The sequence below is a fragment of the Rhinolophus sinicus genome, linkage group LG06, assembly GCF_036562045.2.
Source record: "Rhinolophus sinicus isolate RSC01 linkage group LG06, ASM3656204v1, whole genome shotgun sequence".
Classification (NCBI taxonomy): domain Eukaryota; kingdom Metazoa; phylum Chordata; class Mammalia; order Chiroptera; family Rhinolophidae; genus Rhinolophus; species Rhinolophus sinicus.
In genome coordinates this window covers 130,582,460-130,607,639 of record NC_133756.1, presented here as the reverse complement: position 1 = coordinate 130,607,639, position 25,180 = coordinate 130,582,460, and the positions used below count along the sequence as shown (strand labels likewise).

Sequence of the window (25,180 nt, the reverse complement as noted above, 5' to 3'; positions counted from 1 at the left end):
GGCAGTCTTTGCCTTTGCAATTTCTGTTTTCTCCCCATAGATGAACTATCTTTATCTAACTGAAAGTTTGCCTTTACACAAACTGTGATATGGGAGCTAAAGGATGAATTATCAATCCCAGCCCCCTCAGGGAAGTTGGAGAGAAAGCAGGAATTCTTGGAATACAGGGGACCAATGCTTTCCCTTGGTGCCTAGTGTGGTGCTGTTGACCTCCTGGCCTTTCAGTAATGGTCTGTCCTGTAGGAATGCTTTTGCTGGTAATGAAAGACTCAAGTCAGCTGGAAAGCAGTACTCTGCAGGTACAGAGCTGGGTTCTAGGCTTCTTCTGACTGCTTTCCATGAGAAGACATGTCATGAACGGTGAACTCACCAATGATTCCTCTGCTATTAAAAGTAAAAGAAGCTGCCTCGTACAAGTGTGAGACATTCCTAGGACAATTCTGTATTCTGACACAGAACATTGGCTGTTTTAGGATACAGGGACTCTTCTTTTTAAAACTTGATGTTATTTCAAAATGAATGAAGCAGTATGAAGTCACACTTGATATGTAGATTTTAAAGTTAATTAGATAAAATAAATAAGTCATGGGGATATAATGTACAGCATGGTGACTGTAGTTAAAAATACTGTATTGCATATTTAAAAGTTGCTAAGAGTAAATCTTAAAAGTCCTCATCACAAGAAAAATAATTTTTGTAATTATCTGTGGTGATAGATGTTAACTAGACTTATGGTGACCATATTTCAATATATATAAATACCAAATCATTATGTTGTACACTTGAAACTGATACAATGTTATTTATCAAATATACCTTAAATTTTTTTTTTTTTAATTTGAAAAATAAAAAAGATGGAAACTCAAAAAAAATAAAGTTAATTAGAACAGAAAGTAGATTTTAGGCTTCAAATATTCAGATTAATAGCATACCTTTTGAAAACAATTCTATAGTATTCTATAGGATTTTCCTTATCTGTTACAAAAGAGCTTTTATAATATACAGTCTGCATTTTTAAATTTCTGAATTTAAACACACATCTCCAGTCATATGTATTTCTACTGTTGCAACCATAATTCCCTAACCATTTTGTTTCATGAAGCAAAGTTTGGAGACATTATAGGACACTTATCTAAATATTCTTTCGACATTGTGGCCTCTTAATACTTTCTTAAAATTCTGACTCTGATCAGATATCCGGTCTAGTTTAAAAGTGGTTTCAAACCTTGGTCTCCCTGAATAAGTCTCTTCTTTTTCCCAAATCATGGTTTATTGACACAACATTCTTAATTTTGCTTAGGGTATCCCAATTGTTTTTTCAGTTGATTCCCCTTGGAAAAGAGAAGAGGAGGCAAGAAAGAAAAAAGAGATGTGTGCTGACCTGGAACATTTTCTATTTTCTTTTCTTAATTTGCATTTTGTGCTACATACTATGCTTGAATTCTTAATTTCTGAGAGCATTCCCTGTGAGTCCTAGAGATCTGCTGTGTAATTGAGTCAGTGTCAATGTCATATAGACAATATGTACTACAGGAGGGAAGGGCAAGATCATTGTCGGGCAGTTGGTGGAGTAGGACCTGATCTCTCTTCCTTGGAAAAGGGTAAAATTTAGTAAGATAGAAGCAAGTGGGAAGGGTATGCAAAAACTGTGGAATGGAATGAGAGGGAGAGAGATTGGGCATACATATGACATATCTGGGAGAATCAATTGGTGTAGAGCAGAAGATCTAGTAAAACCAGTATCTGAAAATCCACCATGATCGCTATCAGTCTGTAAAAGATTAAAAGATCCCATTCACAATAAAAATCCATCTTTTAAATAAATAAATAAATAAAATCCATCCTTTAAATTAAGAAATAAATGAGTAAACAAATAAATAAATGGCTGTTTGGTTTTGCTAGAGGGAGAGAGAAAGCTATGACAGTAAAAGCAGATCTCAAATGTTAATCACCTGTGGCATTGTAGTTAACTTAGAATAATATTGAAATGTTTTTGCATCTGACATCCTCCACAAGCCTGTCTCCTTTTATGTGTATGCAAGCAAGTATATAAATTGCTGAATCCATGTCAGTTGTAAAGTAATGGCACCGAGGGCATCATAAATTACTATGGTGATCCTCAGGAGAAGACACTGTCGTATCTGAATGAGTGTTTCACTTCCAGAGTAATGTATGCCTTCATCTGGCCCAGCAGTCAGCATATTGCCCTGTGTTGATGGATATTGTCAGCTGGAAGCTACACTACATTTCACTGCACAATAAACATGGCTGTCAAACCCATATAAAGTGAAATCAATTTATCCTGTATGGTCAGTGCATTTTAAATGAAATTAATGTACTGTGGATATGGTGGCAAAAAGGTAGCATATTAGTTATGCATCTTGGGATCTGAGTCTTTTCATGTAAGGGATCATTCTGTCTGGTAGGCCTAAAAGAAAGCCAGTTTATAAAACATGTTATTTTTGTATGGTCTTCAGAAAGTGGCCCCTCTGCCCTCATGTTTAGAAAAGAATTGACAATATTAGCCAGTTCGGCCCTTTTATCCTGTCTTTTGTTTGCCACAAATGATGGCCATATTTGCCAAATAATAGTGCACTTTAATGTTCTAATTTATTACTAGCTCAGACACAAACAAATTTCTAGTTAATCAAGGTATCTGGAACTAGAGAAGGGCCAGAGATTGATTGGGTCATGTTGTTCTGTAGAATCTCACCACTGAGCTGAAGGGATTTACTTTTTTCAAAAAAGTAGCAATGTTGGTTTTACTGTATATTTTGCTTCTCAACTTTTGGGAGTAGGTTTTCTGGTTTATATAGTAAAAGCCCAGGCTTGCCATCTGTCCAACGTCACATTGAACTATAGGAGTTCTCAATCTATAGGGAGATATTTAGTAGTTGCCACGTTGTAAAGCATGCGTCCGTGTGTCATGCTGGTAGAGTGCATGAAAACAAGCAAGGGCTGTTCACTCCTCAATCATTTCTTCAATCATTCATTAATTTAACGTATTCTGTTAATTGAAACTCTATATGCCAGGTGCTTTACTGGAACCTAGGGATACAGCAGTGAACGAGAGCCTGTTCCTGCCATATCCTCAAGGAGCTTTCAATCTAATATGTTACCAGAGTCACCTTTTTGGAAACTATAAAATATCAGGAACTTAGACATAGTTTTGTAGGGGGATGTTAAAGAACTACCCTTAAACAGCAGAACAGCAGAAAAATATATCAGGACTCTTGAAACGAATGCCTTGGAGTCTACTACTTTTGCATGTGAGTTGAAAACCAAACAGTCTTTTACTTAATAAAGAGTTATTGAATATCTATTATGTGGGAAATCCTGGGGATGCAAGAATGAGTACAACATAAATGCTAACTTGAGGGGTTTCATATTCCTGTGGATGGAGTGGAAAAATTAGAGAGAAACAGTCACATAAACAAGTAATTACTTAGGAGCACGTAGCATTAAACAAAGAGAAATGAATGCAGCCTGGGGAGCATCATTGCAAATGCTCTTCCTGTGGCCTGAGTTACCCTTCCTGTCTTAATCACCTTCCCCCTATTCACATGCTAATTTTTATTCATCTTCCAAGGGCTTTAGCTGACTGTCCTGTCTGGTGCACTCTTGGCAGCCTGTTTCCTTCAATATTATAAACACTTACAACATACTCTGTGATTACTGCCTTTGGGGCCTGTCTCCCCTCTTATCTGTGAGCTCCTTAAAAGCAGGGGCTGTTTTATTCACCTTTGTCTCCCTAGCACCTGGCATAAAGCCTACCTCACAGTAATTGCTCAATTAATATTTTTTATTGACTTCATTAATTCATGAAACACTACATTTGACTAGGCCTCGAAGGATGAGTGGCATTTAGCACGAAGAAGTAGAAGAAGGGGCTTCCTTTCAGGCAGTGAGAACAACACTGGCCGATGCACAATATTGTGAAAGAGAATTCTATTTGAGGGAAAGAGACAGTTTGAAGTGGCTGCAATTTTTGGCAAAGGAGAGCGGCCTTGGGAAAACAGGTGAACCAGGCGGCAAGCTGTGTTACCTCATCCAGATAATAACGATTTGCCCCCATCTTGTTCTCCTGCCCTGACGTTACAGGAAGTAAAGCAATGAATGGCTCTGCAGCTAAACTACAGCAGTATTATTGTTGGCCAACAGGAGGCGCCACCGTGGCGGAAGCACGAGTCTACAGGGATGCGCGCGGCCGGGCCAGCAGCGAGCCACACATCAAGCGACCAATGAATGCATTCATGGTTTGGGCAAAGGATGAAAGGAGGAAAATCCTTCAGGCCTTCCCCGACATGCATAACTCCAACATTAGCAAAATTTTAGGTGAGTGCAGCAGCTCATGCTGACCTTCTACCCCAGTGTGGTAAGCAGGGGTATCACTTGACACCTAGGGGAGACTGGTTTGCAGAAGTGAAATGTAGCTCAGCAAGCTGCCACAGGAGCCTTTTCATCGTCTCTGAAACCCCTACTCCAGAGTGTGGCATTTAGGTTTAGGACATACTACCTCCATAATGTGCCGGGGCAGGACTGACTAAAAACTTGTTTTAGAGACAAAATTACTTGTAGTATGTGCTAATACTGTGACTTTGGCACCTCTGAGAGGTCACTGCTAAATAGGAATCACGGAGACAAGCTTTATCTCCTTTTCTTCTTCAGTTTTCTTACATTCATAAGTTGTTATGAAACGTTGGAAACACTCATAGACCCTACTGTTTCCTGCTTTAGTATCCGTGGGTTCACACATCCCTCTGAAAGAACTTATCAAGGACTAGGGGTGAGCCCCCACGTAGTGTGAAGTCCATGGGGTGTTGAACAGTACCTCTGATGAGAACTTTAAAACTTGTAAAATAAAACTACATTTACTTTAATAAGATATGACTCGTTTCAATTTCATAGCAGTGAGTTGAATGCATTAGACCACAGGGCAGAGGCCCATTTTGTGGTAAATTGCCAGAGTGATTCTCCCATTTCTCAGGATTAAACTCAAGCCTTGTTCTATTAGTGTAAAGCCTGCCTCGTGCACATTATACAGTTTGGAATCATTGTGCTCAACATATTGAACATATTTTATTCAACATGCAGCATTACAGTCAACATGTTTCCTCTTTAAAAAGAAAAAACACAGAAGGCACTGTTCTATTTAAGCTGTCATGATGTGACAAAATCTCAAAGGGAGCCGTTTAAGAAGCCGAAAAACATTAGAGACTTAAACTGTGGTTTTCATTTTTTAAATGTTTTGTTCAAAAGCAATAAATATTTAACCTGAGTAAATATCAGTGATCTGGACATACACAAATACACATGTTTTGTCACTGTATAAATAATTTAACTCAGTTCTGAGACATTTTGAGGCAGTGACCTCTAAGAAAATTTAAAACATACATAAGATCAAATAGTGGTGAAATGTTAAAATACAAATTTTCCTTTTTTTTCCCTTTTGACTTTTGAATGTCACAATGGATACTAAATGTCATTACAATTAAGTTTATTTTTAGAGATTCAGAGATATGCATAGGGGGTATTATTCCTTTGAATTTAAATACCTTTCAAACCAAGAGACTCCCTATGCATAGATTCAATTTTTCCAAATGAATAGACATTCAAAAGAAAAATCAGTGTTCCTCTGTCCTTAAAGTTTGATATCTAACTGAAATTTTCTCTGTCTCTCTCTCTTTTTTTTTTTTTTTGCCATTTTAGTAGCAGTATGAGTAAGTGTTCAGATGGGTACAGAACCTCTCTGTTTCCATTTTGGCAGCTGTGGGGAATCTATATTATTGGTGTGCGTTCTGTGAAAAAAAATTATTAAGAATATAGTAAGTGTATTCATTAAAATGTAAACTTTTAAGCACAAAAGTACCAAGAATCTTCTGTTAACTGGGTCTTTAAGCTTCTGGAAGCCAGTGGAACTCTAAGGAGCCTATGTGCATAGACTTTCTACACAATTTCCACACAATCAGGAAAGAACAGGGATGGATGTGCTATTAAAGCAGACCAGGGTATCGCTGGCTACAGAGAATATTTGTACAACTTTTCCATTTGTTTATGTATGAAAAATCTCCTCTGAAGAATAGCTAACATCCAGTCAGCACAGCTGTTACCGCTTTATTCACCAGCGAGACACAAAAATGCAATTTGATACATGTAAAAAAACACATCCCTTCTTCGTCAAGTGTTTAGATAATTCTTTATAAACAATATTAGAGAAGTGAATACTTTTCCTTCTTCCTGTATAAACCATATTAAAAATTTTTGTACTTTCATTGCTACAGCTTTGAATGAACGTTTATAGTACTTGAAAATGGTATATATAATTCCAACTGTACCTTCCGGTTCTAAAGCTTTAACTTCTTAAGTGGAGTTTAGGCTTTTTAATTACCCTAGGGCAGGGAAGACAGTGTGCACAGTAGGTTTTTATATATGGAAGGATATCAACATCAGCTGACATCTGCTCAAAGGATACCTTTACTAAAGATGCTTGGAGTGAAAGAGAGGTTGTAATTTCTGGAACCATGACAGCTTTTCCCGAGAATCCTGTCATACTTGAAAGTATGCTTAGGAAGCTCGGTTTTTAACCGTCTTGAGAGAGCTAGGCAGATGGATGGGGAAAGACTTTTGTATAGGAGATGATCTTTAAGCAGCAAAAACAATGTTTTAAAACAATACACTTACCGTAACACCAGCTTTAAATTATTGAAATGATAAATGTATTACATACACAAGTTTTTTTGCTCTATAGTCTAAAAGACTAGCAGAGCACAGGTGAGTGAAACGTGGGAAAGTATATCTAGCTGTATTTGCCAGAAATATGTTGCCTTGACCACTTGGGTACTTACGGCTATTTTTATGTGTAGGGTCTCGCTGGAAATCCATGTCCAACCAAGAGAAGCAACCTTACTATGAAGAGCAGGCCCGGCTAAGCAAAATTCACTTAGAGAAGTACCCGAACTATAAATACAAACCTCGACCGAAACGCACCTGCATCGTTGACGGCAAAAAGCTCCGGATTGGGGAGTATAAGCAACTGATGAGGTCTCGGAGACAGGAGATGAGGCAGTTCTTTACTGTGGGGTACGTGTTCCTGAATTTAGCCACCTGGGTTTTCCCTTCCCAGTAAGAAACTGCAGGATGGCCTGTTTGGGAAGGAGATTGGGGCAGGGAGGAGGTTGTGACACACTGAGGGGCTTGGCTAGGGTCATCCTTGCAGTGTCACAGGCACACAGTCTTGTAGCATGGCTCCTGCTCAAATCAAAACAAACCTGCAGCACATCACTCCCGACTGATCACCCCTTGCATTGTCTCCTGAACTGATCTGAGATGTTCAGTGGCCACACACAAAGTTTCTGGTAGTTTATTTAAGCAGACACACAGAGAGAAAAAAAAAAATAAAAACTAACCTTAAGAAATCCCCAGAAGCTTTCCAACTTCTCTGGGTGGTGCTTCTGACTCTAATCACAATAGTCTGCTTTTGTTGTGGGATCTACCACAAGATAATTGGCCTTGACATTGGTTAGAGGACCTCATTTTTGGCATAAGATCCAGAACTCCTGTTGCAGTAAATTATTCTGTGGTGGAAGCAGTAACAATGTGGATTTTCTTGCTTAAATCAAAAACGAGACATGTTTTTGATATCTTCAAGTCTGATTTCATGTCATTTTGTTTAAAAATTAGGTAATAGATTTCTGGTATAAATTTCGACTTGGCTGACTGGCTGTCTGCATTCAGAAGAGGCCCCTTGTAACCACAGTAGTCAGGAGAAGTGGGGATGCAGATGCTCGTAGGTCCCAGCACAGCCAGACCTAGAGCACGTGGGGGAAGGGACAGACCAGAGACCGTTCTGGAGGCACCGGCCGGAGGCAGCTGGGATCAGACTGGGGAGACACTTGGGGAAGAGCTTGAGAGAGAAGTGGAGTAAGGAAAAAGGAAGCTGGATTCACTGTTCACTAGACAGAGATTTGATGAGCTGGTCTATGCCAGAGAAATAAGAAGGAAAGAGATATCTTACAGGACAAGTAAAGAGCTCTTCATTTTTAAGGACACTCAAAAAATAGCCTCATGGAACAGAAAGTTGGTTTCAGAATCATGTGTTTAAAAGCATAAGATTAACTTGGAGTAGTAAATAGAATATGAACAAAACCCCAAAACCAAACAGCCAATGAAATCAGTCTGGACCATGAATCACTACAATACGTTAGAGGGTTCTGGGCAGAAGCACGGGCTTTGGAGTTTGATTGTGAGGTTCAAAGCTGACTGTGGCACCTAGTTGGGCAAGTTATTTAACTTCTCTAAGCTTCTGTTTGCTCATGTGTGAAGTGAAACGAATACTAATACCTACCTCATAGGATTGTTGAGAGGATTCAATGAGGTGAGGCTTTTACAAGTATTTTATATAGAGCATAGTATAATATCAATAAAGGTGAATTCCTATCATTACCATTACTATTAAATATAGATTTACTATATAGTAAAACCATACCTATATTATATCACTCCAGATAATCAATGAATTTCTCTGCACAATGGCAGCACCTTTTTGAGGTAGAGAGGCCTAAGCCCTTTCTCTGGGCATTTATGAGAAATGCCAATTCATAGTACACTTTAGGAAGTATAGTCAGTCACATGTAACAAAACACAGATTTAAGACTGTGATGACAGTTTTCTTTTAATCTTGTTAGTGTCTCTCGCAGATTGTATATAATCTCTTTTGAACAGAGAATCAAAAAAATTTGAGATCTTTGTGATTCCCACCCTTCTCTCAACCATGTATGCACACAGAGGTGTGCATCTAGTTATGCATATGGGCTTCTTCCACCAGTCTGGAAGGCGACCAAAGGTACCATTTTAGTTCCCTGATAGTTATTTGGAAATAGAAGATAAGGTACTTCTATTTAATTTAATTCCCTTTCCCAAAGGTACTTTGAAACAGTTCTGGATCAAAATACCTCAACACATAACAATGCATGTAAAATAAAAAAAAAATTGAAACAACTCAGTAGCATGTACCATTTGTTCAGTGTCTATTGTACAGGTGTTTTAGATATACAGATCACATAGTCCTCTGAATAAGATAAAGAAATATGGAGATTTTGAGAGGTTCTATGGCTGCCGAAAGGTGAGAGAGAACAAAGGTTTAAATCCAGGTCTCTGCCTTGTCGTGCCAAACGACTTAAGAATTGTCCTTACTACGCTGCCTCGCAATACGCCTTGTAGCCTTATGCTGGCACAGTCATGATATGGCTATGCTGCTTGAGGAAGAATTCCTAGAACCTGGAGAAACTAAGATCTTCGGTTGTGGTGTACTGTGGCATAAAAGGCGCTTTGAAATTTAGAGACTAAGGATCCTGATTTTGACAGTGGAAGGGGGCCTTTCTGGAAAGATCATTTTAGACTCGGGAATGGGGCTTCAGATGTGTAGGCCGTGACTGGGGTTCTTCCTCTTTGATCTTCAATGCTGAGTGTTTCTGCCCAGCTTGGTAATACTTGCTATGTAAAGCCAGGTATTAGTTCCACTTAAGGATTCCTATTCTCTTTTAAGTACTTGTATTTGATAGATTAACTCCCTGGGAAATTGATCTTCATTAGATGTGAAGTTATTATAAGAGGGAAAAACAAGAAATTCGAAGATTGCTATTGACTTCTTCAGGGAATGGGGGTAAGATCAATATTTATAGCTGATTTGGAAAAGACATGCCTAACTTTCAAGCCAATAACATTACATGTGTTGCTCAACATTGTCATGTATTTTACTGATGATACAACTAGAAGTTGTATTTTTTTTTACTTAGCTGTTATGAAATGAATTTATCAATAATGTGAAGTGGACTGAGGTTAGCTCTTGCCTTGGATTTAGCCCCTTTGAGTAACAGGTTAAATATCAGAATTTTGTAATAATTCTGATGAGAGTACTATTAATATTGAAATGATATTCATTGGGATACATATAGCTACAATGCTGTCTTTTCCTAAAGAACTATGGCCAAATGTACTTCCATTGGTTTGAAGCTTATGCAGTAATTTACCTGAGAATTAATAGAGAATTATGTAGATATTATAAGATATTAAATTTGGATTTTTTTTAGTAATACTAATGATAAATTATTAAGTACTTACCATATACTATATACTGTGCTAAATGAATTATACAGGTTATTGCAAATACAAGAACTTTATAAGATAGGCAGTGTCATCCTCACAGTGGGGTTGAAAAACACAATGTTCAGAGATGTTAAATAATTTGTTCAAGGCCACACAGCTAGTAAATTGCAGAGTTGAGATTTAAACCAGGCTTATGTGAATGTGAAACATATGTCCTTTTCACCATTACACATACCTCTCAATTAGAGCCTACAAATTGTTTAGAGGCTGTATAGTGTAGTGGTTAAGAATATCAATTCTGGAGCCAGACTGTTCCAGCTCAGATATTAGATCTGCTTCTTCCTGGCTCCAGGAGCTAATGTATAGCACTCATTATGCCTCTGAACTCTCCACTTGCCCTTGGGAAACTTATTTAAACTCTCTGTACCTCAGTTTCCTCATATATAGAGAATGGGGATGACAATAATGCCTACAACACCGGACCCTTCTGAAGCTGGAATAACTTAACGTATCTAAAGTGCTTAGAACAGTCTCTGGCAGACAGTAAGCCCCAAATCAGAGTAAATATTATTATTTTAGAAAAAATAGTGCTATGTGCTCAGTCTATATTTCATATGATAAAGAATTCTATTCTACTGCCTTATGCTATAAGTGATTTGAACATTTGCCCTTTAGATCTTAATTTTAAAGAGGTCAAATGACACCTATAGGATACTTACAAGTATAATTGATTAGCATAGACTAGCCATACTCTTTTCATACAGGATTGTCCTACTGTAGAGAAAGCTGGATTAGCATCTCTAATCAGTAATGTAAAAAGATTGCTATTATTTCCATTCCTCACTGCAGTATCACCTACAGAGATGTGTAATGTATAGGCTTGTCTCCCAATGAAACGGACTCTGTTGCCTTCATTTATATGATAGATGAGGTAAAGGTCTGAAGGATCAGCAAACCAGAGAGCTTTGCCAAAATAAGTATGTAGTTCCTTTGCAATTGGCAAAGCTAGACAACACTCCAGAAATATTCTTGTGATTTGGAAACCATGTAACTGTGCTGGATTCTATCGGGGTCAGCTTGGAGTCTTTACTTGGGCTGGGAGGGAGGGTTCTCAGCTATCTCTGCTTGTATAAGAGGCATGTGTATACTTTCACAAACATCTGCAACTTTTGTTGTGATGTGCACATTCATTATTTGTAAGCCCAATACTTACCAGCTATTCCTGTTTGTGAAATCTGCAGTGTTTGAATTTTGACTTTGCAATTGATCTGTAAAGGAAGGAAAAATGCTTTTTAGGAAAGTAATTTCCAATAGACAAAGCTTGAGCATGCTGGCTGGATTTTCCGTTTTGTTAATTGATTGGTCAGTCAATTGGTAAGGGCCGATTTGAAACCAGCTCTGTGCCCAGCACTGCACTAAATGATATATATTACATGAGGCATTAATTCTCTATACAGTGAGCTTTCAGAGAGGGCTATAGTCAGAACCCAGGCACAGACACGAATAGGTTAGCAAATAATAGTTGGTTATCCACACACAGAGAATACAGTATATAGTGCTACATATAATGTATAATGAAGTATGGATTTTGATTTTATAGAAAGAGCAATTAAAGCTCAGGGGAGGAGAGATTACTATACATTAAGGCCAATCATAGGTCATCCTTGAGGAAGGGGACTTGAGGATTGGGTCGGGTCAGGTTGGTAGAAAGGAGTGTGAAGGAAGACATTAACCCACAAGGGGCAATGAGGAAGTGTTCAGTAATAAAGGAGGCTAGCCTAGGAATTCCCCTGGCAGTAAATAAAAGTAAGATATGTAGGGTGGGGCAATATTTTGGAAACCCTTGAAAGCTAGGCATCTTCAACTATAATTAGCTACGCTCACTTAATTTTTTGTAGTCTCTTTTTATACTGATAACAATGAGATAGGAAGACCGTTGTGACAGTTGGCTTATGATTTTGCATCCATAGACATTGGTAACTTAGAAGGGGCTCGGAAGTCATATACTTCAAGTAGCCGGCCATTGTAGGCGTCCCCTCTGAGTTCTGCTCAAACTCTCTTGGGCTAAAGAGCTCTCCACTTCCCAAGGGAGCTATTTCTTTGTGGAGTATCTCCTCATGCTAGAACGTTCTTTTAACTGAGCCTTAATCTGCCTTTTTGCTGCCTCGTAGGTTGGTTTTAATCCTCTCCTTTGGTCTCTTAAATCTCTTCCTTATTTATGAACACAATCATTCAAGCATCTAAAAATGGTTATATTCTCATCTCTTCTTCACCACCTTTTTCTCCCATATGTCCGGTCTCATCACATGTTTTCTTTTCTGGAATAGGGTACCCAGTATTTTCATTTGTTTTCCCTCCCATTCACTAGTTTGTTTGTTCCTTAGTTGGTTCATTCATTCATTCATTCATTCATTCATTCATTCATGCATTTCCTGTATTCAACAGATTTTTATTGAGCACCTCTTATGTTCCAGTATTGTCTAAGCTCTGGGGCTATATCAGTGAAAGTTCCTGTCCTCCTGAAGCTTACATTCTAATGGGGGAAGTCAGACAATCAATAAGTGAATAAATAAGTATCAAATATCAAATAGCATTAAGTGCCTTAGAACAAAGTAAAGTAGGAAAAGGGGTAGGGCGTCTCAGAGGATGGAGTGCAATTTTAACCAGAGTGGCTGTAAAAACAACTTCACTGAGAAGATAAAATGTGAACAAAGACCTGAGGTGGCCAGGGAGCAAGCCATGGAGATATCTGAGAGAACTAGGCAGAGAAAACAACAACTGCAAAGGGCTTGAGGAAAGGTTGTGATTGGCTTGTTCAAGAAACAGTGAAAGAAGCAGAATGAGTAGGTAAGAAGAATAGTAGATGTCAGAGAGGTAACAGGGAGCCAAATTGTGAAAGGACTGTTTAGACTTTGTAAAGACTTTTAATTTGACTCTGAGTGAGATGGAAAGGCACTGAAGGATTATAAGCAGAAGAGTCCTGTAATCTGACTTGGGGTTTGAAAAGATCACTACATCTCCTATGTTGAGTATTGCCTGAAGCGGCCCTGGCCTGAAATAAGGAGGCAGGCTCTTACAATAAACCAGGTTACAGTTGATGGTGGCTTAGACCAGGTTTTTAGGGATGGAGGTGGCAAAGGATGGAGGTATTACTGAGAGTGGACCAATATGCTTTGCTGATGAGTTGGATATAGGGTTTGAGAGAAATACAATTACCAAGGACTGGCCTGAGCAACCAGAAAGCTGAAATAATTATTAACTAAGGTCAGAAAGGTCATGGAAGAAGCAAGTATATGAGAGAATGAGCAGGAGTTCAGTTTTGTACCTATAAAATTAAGATGTTATTTTGACATACAGATCAAACTTTATTTTATATATATATATATATATATATATATATATATATATATATATATATATATGGAATTTGGGGATGTAGTGCCTCCTGGAGATATAAATTTGGGAGTTGTCAGCACATATTCAAAGCTATGGAATGGACAAGATCACCAACATAATGCATTTAAATAGAGAAGCAAAGAGGTTGAAGGACTGAGCCCTTGAGTACGTCAGTGTTTAGATGTTAGGGAAATGAGGAGGCTGCATCCAAGGGATTTAGAAGGAGCAGCTAATGAGATAGGAGGAAGACTGGGAGAGTGTGGTATCTTGGAAGACAAGTGAATAATAAAGTGTTTCAGTAAGGAGAAAAGTGATCGGCTGTATCAAATGCTGCTCGTGGACTAGGTCAGGCGAGGTGAAGACCCAGAATAGACTTTTGAATTTAACAATGTGATCATTGGATGGTGTGACCTTTTCAGGCTCTGTTTCAGTGGGGTGTTGGGAGTGATTGAAGTGGATTTAAGAAAGAACTGAGTAGAAGAAACGGAGCAAGTGAATATAGACAACCTTTCAAAGAGTTTTGCTTTAAAGGACATCAGAGAAATAGAGTAGTAGCTGGAAGAAGATGTGAGTCAAGAGAGTTTTCTGTTTTTTGGGTTTTTTTTAAAGTAGGAGAGAATATGTCATGTTTATGTGCTGATAGAAATGATTCAGGAAAGAGGGAAAAATGGGAGAGACAGTTCCTGGGAAGAGATCCTTAGTGAGAGCAGATAGATGCAATGCACAAGCAAACGGGTTGGTCTTACATCTGGTTGTGAACTGATTCAAAATACAGGAAAGCAGGCAGATCATTGGGAGCACAGACAGAGGTAGAGGATACATGTGATGGTGGGAGCTTGAGAAAAGTTTCTTCTGATTACTTCTGATTTCTCCATGAAATGGAAAGCCAGGCCATCAACTGGGAATGAAGATGGGGGAGAAGAAGTTGGACACTTGAGGAGTGCTGAGAAGGTATAAAGTGATTATCTAGCAGAGTAGAAGGCGTGGACAAAGGAAAAAGTGCAATATGATGGCTAAACGGCACCAGAGGCCCACTTGAAGTTCATGCTCATAAATTTAGAGACCAGTCAGCATGGCCGTGCGCTTTGTCCAGCCCCGTTCAGCTGTGTGGGAGGAGTCAGAGTATGCGGAGAGTTAGAGTTTCGCCATGTAAAAGAGTCGGGAGTATCTGGAAGAGAGCGATTACGTGCAGCATTTATACGGGTCAAGAGACCAGTGAGGACACAACGGGGAGTAAGGGGACAGTGGGAGTTGGTTGAAGCACCGCAGACCATCGTGGGATGGGAGCACTTTCGAACTGGGGGTTAGAGGAAGAAAACTAGAAAACTAAGATGTGGTGGTAAGAGAGCAGGATGTTGACCATTGTGATGAGGGAGCGGTTACAGTGGGACACGACAAGGTCTGCTGTATGACAGGAGAGTGAGCCACTGCTCCAGGGAGGGGGCTGGCTCCTCACAGTGAGCAGCAGGGCAACGCACTGAGAAAGCAAGGTGTAGGAAGGATCGTGCACGAGGACAGTGAGTCATGAAGAATTATGGCAGGAGTCATGTTGGAGAGAGAGCCACAATGAAGCAGGAGCTAACATCTTTAAGGAATGAGGAGGAACGGCCAGGCAGGAACTAGATAGATCAGTAGGCGACCTAGTCTGGCATCACTGGACCACCCGGTGGTAGGCTTTTGACTATCATTTGTGTCTCACTCCCGCAAGTAAGATATGCAGCTACATTATTTGTCTGTGGGTTTGTTTTTAGTGTTCCAGCCCAGTTTAGAAGAGTTTGATTCTTATTCAAATTGCTACGTATTTTTCTGATAATGTGAGTTTGCCTTCTTGACTCAAGCTTGATATCCAGGAGAAAATTTGTGACATAAGAAAGGGTTCAAATCCTGGCTATGATAGCCTTGGACAAACAACTTAAACTCTCTGGACCTTAACTGGTTACTTCACCTATAAAAGAGGGGAAATAATATTTACCTCTCAGGCTTATTCTGAAGATTAAAGAAGATAATGTGAAAGCATCTAATCATTTTTCCCAGCACAGAATAGGAACTCAATTCAAATGTATATAATAGATCTATATGTATAGATTTTTTTAAATTTAAAAATACTGTGAAAATGAACATCTCTTCTTTGTAAAAAGAAAATGTCCTTTTTGAGAATAAAGTATACTGTTCGATAGCTGTGTATGCTATATGGAGTTTATATTGTAGATTGGCTCACCAAATTGGAAAATCTGTAAAATGGGTTAATATTGCAGCAAAAGATTTTACTCTACACTCATTATGTGATTAAGGCAAAAATACTTTTATTGCAATTATCCAAATTCAGTAAAATATTTAATGAGGTGTTCACTGCCTTGGGCAGGTTAGCATGAAATTTAATTTGCGTTCATTTGCCCAAAACTTAGGAAGCAGCAGTATACTGTTTTTAGAATTTGGTTCTATGAGAGACAAACCAGTATTTTATAAGATGCTTCTACAAATAGATTTAGATTCCTCTATCATCTTCTTCCTTCAGGCAATAAAAAAAAAAAAAATCACCATGAGCATCATAGGAAGCGGATCCATGTATCAGGGCCTTTGTGTCAATTGGGTAACGACAGGATCTATAGAAGTCAGGAACCTTTATGAGCTGCAGGAGCACAGTGTATCTGTGTACTGAGTATCTATAAAGGAAAAACGGATGGAATTCAAGTCAGGCGACCTAGGTTCCAGTTCTGTCTCTACTGGTTATCGAATCTAGGGTCTTAAGGCCTATTTTCTTCATCTGAAAACTGGTCATCAGGATACCTCACGGGGTTGCCATGTTAATTGAATGAGGTACTATGTATGAAAATATTTTTATATATTATGTTAGTAAAAGGTTAAGGGATCATTGTTATGCCTCCGAGTGATTGAAAGATAGCATTATCAGATATCTCACAGAGCGATTCTTTCATCATTTCTCCTTGTACCAGCATGGCAAACATGCAGGCCTTTTTGAGAAAATTGTGCTCCTTCTGGACATGTCAAAGGATGGCCAGTAACTAAGCTACTTCTTCATAGACTCCTTTTAGGGATATATTCCTTTTAGGCTGTGGTGGACAGAAAGTTTCATCAATAATGTAGCGGGTCATTAAGAATCCTTCCAGTGATAGATTCCCCCAAAACCATCTAGGTGATAGCTTCGAAGGCAAAAGGACCTTCCAAGACTCCTCTGATGCCGGCTTTTATAAATATGTGCAAACTGAGGTGCAGGAAGGATAGTTACAATGACATTTTGAAATAAATTTAAATTGTAATTACTGTCCGTAAAGATTGAGAAAACGTGGTGAATATCGTGTCCATGAGAATATTGCGTTAGTCTTAATCTCTGAGCTAGGTAGTAGGTATTTAAGTCTTTTAACCAGTTATAATGACTCAAGGGAACTTGAGCGACAGATAGCCATGTCTCCCTGCAGAGGGAGAGACTGACCTTCATAAAGGGTCTGGTAAGTTTATTTGAACTCAAGTAATAACATGATGGGATGATCTGGTGTGGGCAGGCTTTGGCGCCTGCCAGGATCTAGGTTGAGACAACATGTGTTATTCTGTTCAGGTGCAGAGCTCTCACTGCTCATCACTCCTGACTCCACCAACCCCAGCTCCAGCCTAGGACCTCAAGTGTAATGTCACCCAAGACGAGCCTTCCTTAAGTAGGGAAATCCTACAAGTTCTGCTATGATAGATAGATACCTGCATGGATACTAAATATGTGCTTTGTTAAATCTGACTCTTTGGGACATACCAGATTATTTCTCATCTTGATATTTCCTCTGTAAAATTCTCAAACCAAGGTGAAGACACAAACCTGCTTAACAGTGTCATTGTAATACGGCTCATGCTACCAGTCTATTTTTTCAGTGTTCTGGGAGACTTTGTGGAATTAACTGCAACATTTGTTCCAAATGCCCAGTATTATCCAAGCTTTGCCATATTTTCAATGTTATAAGAACCCTGTTTTTATGTTGCAAAACCATTAGTAAATTGCTGCATTGTATTGCTTAACCCCCAGCCATAACATCAAGGAGATTTGCAGGACTCCTCCGGGGAACATATTTGTCACATTTTGTCATTTGCTTAGAATGTCAGAGACCCCTTTTGGAATGTGTAGGGGAGGAATTCTAATACCACCCAGAGAAACAGTTAGCTAGCTAGCTAGCTAGCTAGATAGATATATAGACATAGATATTTCCCCATTTTATTTTATTTTTTGAATCTATACAGGCAACAGCCTCAGATTCCAATCACCACAGGAACAGGTGTTGTGTATCCTGGTGCTATTACTATGGCAACTACCACACCATCACCTCAGATGACATCTGACTGCTCTAGCACCTCCGCCAGCCCAGAGCCCAGCCTCCCGGTCATCCAGAGCACTTATGGTATGAAGACAGACGGTGGAAGCCTAGCTGGAAATGAAATGATTAATGGAGAGGATGAAATGGAAATGTATGACGACTATGAAGATGATCCCAAATCAGACTATAGCAGTGAAAATGAAGCCCCAGAAGCTGTCAGTGCCAACTGAGGAGTGTTTGTTTGCTGAATTAAAATACTCTGACATTTCACCGCCCCTCCCCCAACAAAAAGTTCTTAAAGAGCCCGCATGCATTTGTGGCTCCACAATTACTGCATCAGCAGAATGGTCTTAATTGTTTCGTAAAGTGTGAGACAGATTAAGTTTTCCCTGAATTTTCATGAACTTGAGTTTTTTGTCGTTATTGTTATTGTTGTTGTTGTTGTTTGTTTTTGTTTTTTTTTCATTTAGGTGAAGACATATTAAATATGAGACACCAGGACTTGAAAACCTATCTCAACCCATAGCTGTCTTACAAGTCTTATATTTTTGTCTTACTTTTTTTTTTTTTTTCTTTTGGATGTTGATAAAGGTTTAAGTTACTGTTTTAGATGGGGTTAAACATTCTCACTCAGGTATGCTGTGCCGGCCTACAGGTTGTGAATGTGTTTTTATTCTGAATTATTTTAGAAAGCAACTGAAGATTTCGTGTTGTGAAGCAGAACAAGTCCACGGCGTGTGCAGCTGCATGCAGAACAGACTCAAAAGGCCTCGGAATTCCATTGTTCCATGTGTAGAGTTAGACTTTGAATGTGCCAAACTTTCTCATCACTTTTGAATCTTAATATTTTGAAAGTCTTAAAGGAGACACTGCGAAGTCTTAGACAATCTTTGGCATCTTAACATAAAATAGCAAACCATACATTTTTTTTTTTTCCAGAAAATGGTAAAGTACTCAGGAATCTGGAGACAAGATATTGTAAGGAATGAACAAGGTTGCCACAGTGCATGTACCCAATTGTGTTTGCCTCTTGATGTGCCATCCGTGTGTGACGTGGTATGACGTGCACACACCAGAGCGACCACCACACCAGACACCGACATGGGGGTCTCCTCTGCCTGAGACCACCTCTCACTACACCCATTATCCCTTTGCCTTTAACCCTGACATTCAGTCTTAACACATTTTTCTCTTAAATAATTTATTCATTCCAGAATGTCAAGGGTCCACTTACTATTTATTTTTTAAAAAAATTATTGGTGGCATTAATTTAATAATTCTTTTTTTTTCACCATCCTTCCCCGAAGAACATTTAAGCCCTTTTCACCTCCTTCTCCTGCTAGATACAAAGAGATGTACATAGTGATGATATGTCCCCAGAGCATCTGGAAGCATTTCTGAAACAAGATACTATTAAATACCTATATTGTTGTTTTTAAACACACATGTGTATCTGGCTGCAAGGCTGTGTATTTGGAGGCAGGTGTAGAGTCTTACCCTTCAACAGCTATGCCCCTGAGGTTCGTCGTGACCTCAAATCTTTTGCCAGAATTTCCCCTTAAGTCAGCTCAGCAACAAGTGGTAGGATCTGCCGTAGTGGCATTTCCCCTGAATGCCATTCAGTAGCAAGGGTCAGCCGTGGTGACTGCCAGGCAGGAGAGCCCCGCAGCCCAACGTAAAGCCCGAGGCTGCGGGCTGTGTAGGAGGCTACAGTGATGCTGTCATGGGCTGGCACCTTTACACGGAGTCGCCTTGTCCCATCTGGCACATCTATGGGGTTCTTCGCACAATCCCTTGGATGCAGGGAGCCACATGACAGCCTCCAAGTGAAGCTAGAGGCAGATAGTCATACATCCATGAATGAAAGAAAACCATAGGGAAGGAGAAGGAGGGGAAATACATTCCCTATCTGGGACGTTCCTACTGTTCACTCTGGGAGCCGATCACCCCTGGGGCAGCAGACCAGGTCCTCCGGTCCCCCTCCCTCTGTTGTGGCCATATGGGGGGCAGGTCTACGTGTGAACAACGTTACCTGCACTTGTTGCACGAGGATTTTCTGGAGATATGCCGATGGGCTGGGAGGCAGTGAGGTTTCATGCCCCGTCTTTGGACTACAGGAACCTCGCTCATGCCATTTTGACCTTCCTGAAACCAGGACTGATTGCCTATGGGGGTGGGGCCTCCCCCCGAGGGATTCAGTGGCAAAGTGTCAGGGAAGGGGACAGCTCACCTCATAGGACAATCCAGGATGTGATCACCAGGACATAGGAACGACCCCATCAGATTTCTTGAGCCATTTTGTCACTTGGAAGAATATAGTGTACCTTCCTATTTATTTAAAGAGTGCTCAAGGCCGTGCCTAATAGCAATGAATAGGTCTAGACAGGAGATCACTGGCGATGCCGTTAGCTGGAGTGCTCTCTATAAGCTGATCAAGGTACTCATAGGAATGTTTTGTTCTTAATATTGGTTGGGGATTGGAACTTTGTGTTTGTACATTTATTTCAAATGAGGAGGAGGTCATTTTTTTTCTCAGAAAAATGAGTATTTATTATTGTCTTACTGATTTCTTTTGAATATATACCTCTCCTCCTCAGTTCAGTCTCATGTTTTTTCTCATTCTCCTTGACTTCTGCTTTTGCCTTCTCCCGCTCTTCTTTTTTTGTTGTTGTTGCATAGGTAGAGTGCTGTATGGCTAGCATTGTATTGTATGTAATTAATTTTGCACAAAGGCAAACATTTAGAATAGTAGGTTAATTTTGTTTGTTTTATGACCATGCCAAAATAATATTCTGGGCTGGTGGAGAACAAAGGACTGTTCTTTAGGACTGAAACTTGATTTTGCTTGTAGTAAAAAGAAACAAAACAAAAAAACAACAAAAAACACACACACTCACAGATGTTGTTTCGTAAGTGTTATAAGCACTGGATATAAATGGTATTTTTTATCACTTCTGACTAATGTGAAACTGTTGTACGAAAACTTCATGAACAAAAGTCATCTGTTTCGACTCGTGTGGGCTTGCCTCACAGTTGCCGGATTTGAGTCATTTTTATGTCTTGTTATTTCATTTATTTATGCAAAATACATGTGTGTATGAACACTTTGTTTTAGCTCCAGCTCTGCCTCAGTCCTGGGGTTCAGTTACTTCTAGCCACGTTCTTAAAAATGAAAGGCTATTCAGGAATGATCTGATTGTAAACGTTTCTTTCATTGGGTCAAACAGTGATGCTGTATTTGAATCTAAATTCTGCGCATAAGCAGTTTATTCTATTTATTAGCCAAGTTTGGCTCTAAATATCCTTGGAAATTAAGAATGACAATCATAGGGATCACTTCATTTTATTTTCAGTGGGGCTTAAACAAAGTTTTTATGACTTTACCATCTCATTTTAGATTTTTCTAATTGTGTAAATATAACATAGAAATAGAATTTATTTTTGGTTCATGAATACTTAGTGAGATATAAGTTATGTATTTCCTTTTTGTTCTCTATCCATATATGTTGGTCCAGACTAGAAGTTGACGAGTCACTGTACCTCATGGGGATAGTGAATTACCAGTCACGGTGAGAGAACAGTGTTCCACCTGCAGCTGGGGCAGTAAAACCCTTCACTCGGGTTCTCACGCAGCTCAGAACCCACTGTCCACAGACTCAGACTTTGGCTTTTTTTTTTCTTATAGAAAATTGATGAATTGAACGTACCAAATTTCAAGTATAGCTGGGAGAGAGTCAATTTACTTTGTGAATCCACATAAATTGTGTACGGTATTTCTGTGACCGTTTAATAGCAAGAAGCATGAATGCCATTATAAAGGTAAAAATCTGTCTCTGAGATTGGCCATCAATAAAAGTCCCACCATGCCAAGTAGATTAAAGAATATTAATCAACTTTTTTTTCAGTGCTTTTTATTTCAATATATCTTCAAATTGAAAATAAAAATTGCCTCCATTTTGTTAAAGAACTTGTAGGATTAGGATTTTTCCATGTCACTTAGAATAGGGACACTGGCAGACAATCCTATCCTAAAAAAAAGAGAAAAAACACCATGGGGAATAGGGAAGAAAGAGAAAAAGGCAGGGAAGAAAAGGAGAGAAAGAAAAGATCAATCTCTGTGGACAGGAGCAGCCAGGCAGGCAATTTCTCTATTTCACTGACAGACGTGATGCAGTATCTTTTCCAGGAAGGTACGAAAGCTTTGTCGTTTTCACATGTATCTAGCTCAGCCTTTTAGGAGCACATCAGTTTGCTTCATTTGGTTTTTGATACTCCCCAGCCTTGTCCTCAGGCCTGATTTGATTTGCCAGGGTCCTGACACCAACTCCTAGGCCAAGTTCTACATTCAGGTGTAGGCTCACAGTGCTATTGAGCTTGTCAAATTCTGCCCCCAAACATGAGCCCCACTGGAGCCTGGCTGTTTGAAAAGGGTGTGATCACTGTAGGGCTGAAACTAAAGGCTTCTTTCTGTTCCTTCTGAAGCCAGGCTGCTGCTTCAGGGCACACTCTCCCGAGCCAGCAGCACAGGCACTAGCTGAAAGCAGGGACTGTTTCGAGGAAGTCCCTCCACCCAGTAGGAAGTCAGCCTAGTCAGTCGGACACCACAGCCGAGGCTGCTTGTCTCCATTGACTCCTTTTGCAAAGAGGTGACCTCTACCTACTCTTTAGGGAAAGGAAACAGCATCACTTAATCATTGTAAATTGTATGAGAAGTCCTGTACCAAGTGCCAACAACTGCAAAGAATGCAGCTAGAGGAATGTATTGAAATTATTACTGGGTCTGCCTTTTTAATGACAAAATGACAAAATGGTTGCTGTAGTCTTGCCTGATTTTGTACACATTTGTCTAAGGACTGAGTTGGCACTTAAGCTCACTTCTCAAAAGTATAATAATATTGTATGACCTCATTTGTCCTCTTACAAAAGCACTTGCATCATTTCCTTAAGTCATCTGCCCCCCGGACGTGTTTTCTTCCTTAATAAACAACTTCTACCTGTTATTCCTGCCGATTATGTTCTGTTTCTGATGCCCATACACCATGGAGTGTAACCCTCTGCTGATATCATTGAAAATACTGATGTGCAAACACATTTCCTTTACATCCCCATCCCCTCTTCTCCTTTGGGGACAGACTGCTTTCCAAAAACTCATGAATAAGTGTTCAAAATGCTGGTACCGTTGGGGGTAGAGCAACAGGTGGGGGAGGGGGCAGATAGGTGACAGTGCAGTTACTCTTCTAATTGGTGTCCGTGGCAATATGAAAGCTTGAATGCAACTCAGTGACATGCCTTGCTCAGTAGTTTCTTATTCCTGAAGAACCACAAGCATAAAGTGAGGCCTCAGTGCTGGTGCTCTTGGAGTATGGGGAATGTGCAAATATTTAACTGTTTGTATGCTGCACATTGCAGATCTGCTCATGTGCATTCTCCGTTCGTCTTCCTTTGTCATACGTGTTTTTGCTTTTTCGAAAGTGCAGTCTTTATTGTACCCTTCTCCAGCTTGTAGCAAATTAGAATGCTTAGCATTTATGTTCATTCATTATTGTATTTGCCATGTAAAATTTTTATTACCTTAGAATAGCTTATAAGCTGTTACTACATAACTTATCTTACTGTAACTCTTTTATTTCCCAACATTGTAATTTGTTTGTGATGTATATTGTGAGATTGTATTCTATGTTAATTTAATCAGCACAATTCACTGACATGCTGGACTGACATGCTGGCTGCTGTTTCAAAGTGTAAAGTTTGTGTAGGGCTGTTGGGACAACTGCAACTCTGTTGTCAAGGTACTGTGCTTTGGTTCCTCTAGCAACACTGCGGGTGTAGCCCTTGAGACACTAAGGGCATTTCATACACTCTCGAGCAAATTTTAACTGCATTTTCTTTGTAGAAATTCTATGTATAACGCAGGTACCTATTTGGCCCATGGCTGGTAACTATTTGGGCAATTAGAAAAAACAAAAACCATAAAAACTAGTGTCTATTGCTGCTTTGAATATGTTTGAAAGTCTGAAAATGTAAATAGTTTATCAAAAAAAAAAAATCTTGTACAGTCCAGTGTAAAGTTTTTAAATGACCTTAAGGGTTGCCATCACATCTTTCTCACACTCTCCTCTTGATAATGGAAAAAAAAAAAGTTTGCTAAGGATTAAAGAGATGGGAAAAACAAAGAGTCTCTTCCAAGTGCAAGGAATGAATCATTGTTCTTAGCTTTGTTGCATACACAAACTTCTTGGATTCTGTTGTGCAGTATTGATGTGAGATAAAACTCAGCATTGAATAATCCTTCAGTGGTACTTTTCAAAGTCTTCCCCTCCTTTGCCTCATAATTAAGGGAAAAGACAAAATTGAAAGACACACTGTCTTTTTCTATCCTGGTGTATGTTGGCACCTTAGCTACTTTTTTTTTTCTCCTTTTTTGCACAAGGTGCTTTCCTGATATGTTAAACATGCCATCGTTGGGTGATAATGTATATGCCATGACGGGGCGTAGGCCCCTCAGGGGAGTGTCTATAAGAACTGCCTATTTATGCTCATTTACCTCAAGACTGTCCTCTCTACCCTTAATCTAGTCGTCATCACTCCATCTTTTGTACTGCTGTTGACACTTACAAATTAAAGATAAATTTTGTTTTATGACCTCTGTGTATGGCCTTGTCTGTGCCCCGCAGACTGCCCCCGCCCTGGAGCCTGTAGGCCTCGGGCTTGCCCCCGCTTGCTGCTCAAGCCAGCAGAGCTCTCCGCTTCTTGCCGTTGCCGCTGCCTAGCTGGGAGGTGGGCCTCGCTTGGGAAGCCTTCAAACCCCTTAGCCTGGAAAGACCTGCCTGCATTTTTCATTGTGGAGCATACACTGCTTAAGCAGGAAATGCTTGTGGATTTAGACTATAGGAACGGGAGCCAAGGTGGATTTTTGTCAAGGGAAGATGAGAAAGAATGTCACTTCCTATTTGCCTGACTTCTTCATGAGAGCGACACAGTTTATAAAAAAGCTCCCCGAGCATTCCGGGGTATGAATGAATCTCAAGGGCCAGCCTCTCCTCTGACACCAACTTCTACAAGCCTAGCAGCCAAGAATGGAAAATGCCATGCTTCTGGAACCTTTGCCTTCAGTGTGGTTGGCTGACATCTCAGTGCCTTGTGCCTCAGGGAAGAAGCGCTCCCATCTCGTTGTCCAGCCATGAGTTGGACCAGGAGTGAAATGATACCAGCCTTTAAGTGTCTGAGGGATGGAGGTGGGGTAGTGGGCTGAAGGGAGCCCGCCCGTAAAGGAGACTTGCCAAGCCAGTGCTTTGGAATCCAGAGGTTAGTGAGCAACACCTGGAGAATGAAACAAAGAGTTCAAGAGAGAGGGGTGGGGGTGG

The 25,180-nt window shown here is 39.8% G+C and overlaps 1 protein-coding gene across 28 annotated transcripts in view; it reads left to right on the top strand.

Annotated features, from left to right (window-relative positions):
• Positions 1-24,458, top strand: part of SOX6 (SRY-box transcription factor 6) — a 595,594-nt gene extending 571,136 nt beyond the window's left edge. For 24 of the 28 annotated variants that reach the window (XM_074336055.1, XM_074336057.1, XM_074336052.1 and 21 more), the window contains 3 exons: positions 4,102-4,335; positions 6,864-7,080; positions 17,743-24,458. In XM_074336055.1, the coding sequence (XP_074192156.1) occupies positions 4,102-4,335; positions 6,864-7,080; positions 17,743-18,046 (755 nt within the window). In that variant the 3' untranslated portion in view covers positions 18,047-24,458. The remainder of the gene's footprint in view (positions 1-4,101; positions 4,336-6,863; positions 7,081-17,742) is intronic. The other 4 variants (XM_074336067.1, XM_074336060.1, XM_074336068.1 and 1 more) reach the window with 1 other exon arrangement.
• Positions 24,459-25,180: the final 722 nt, after the last annotated feature.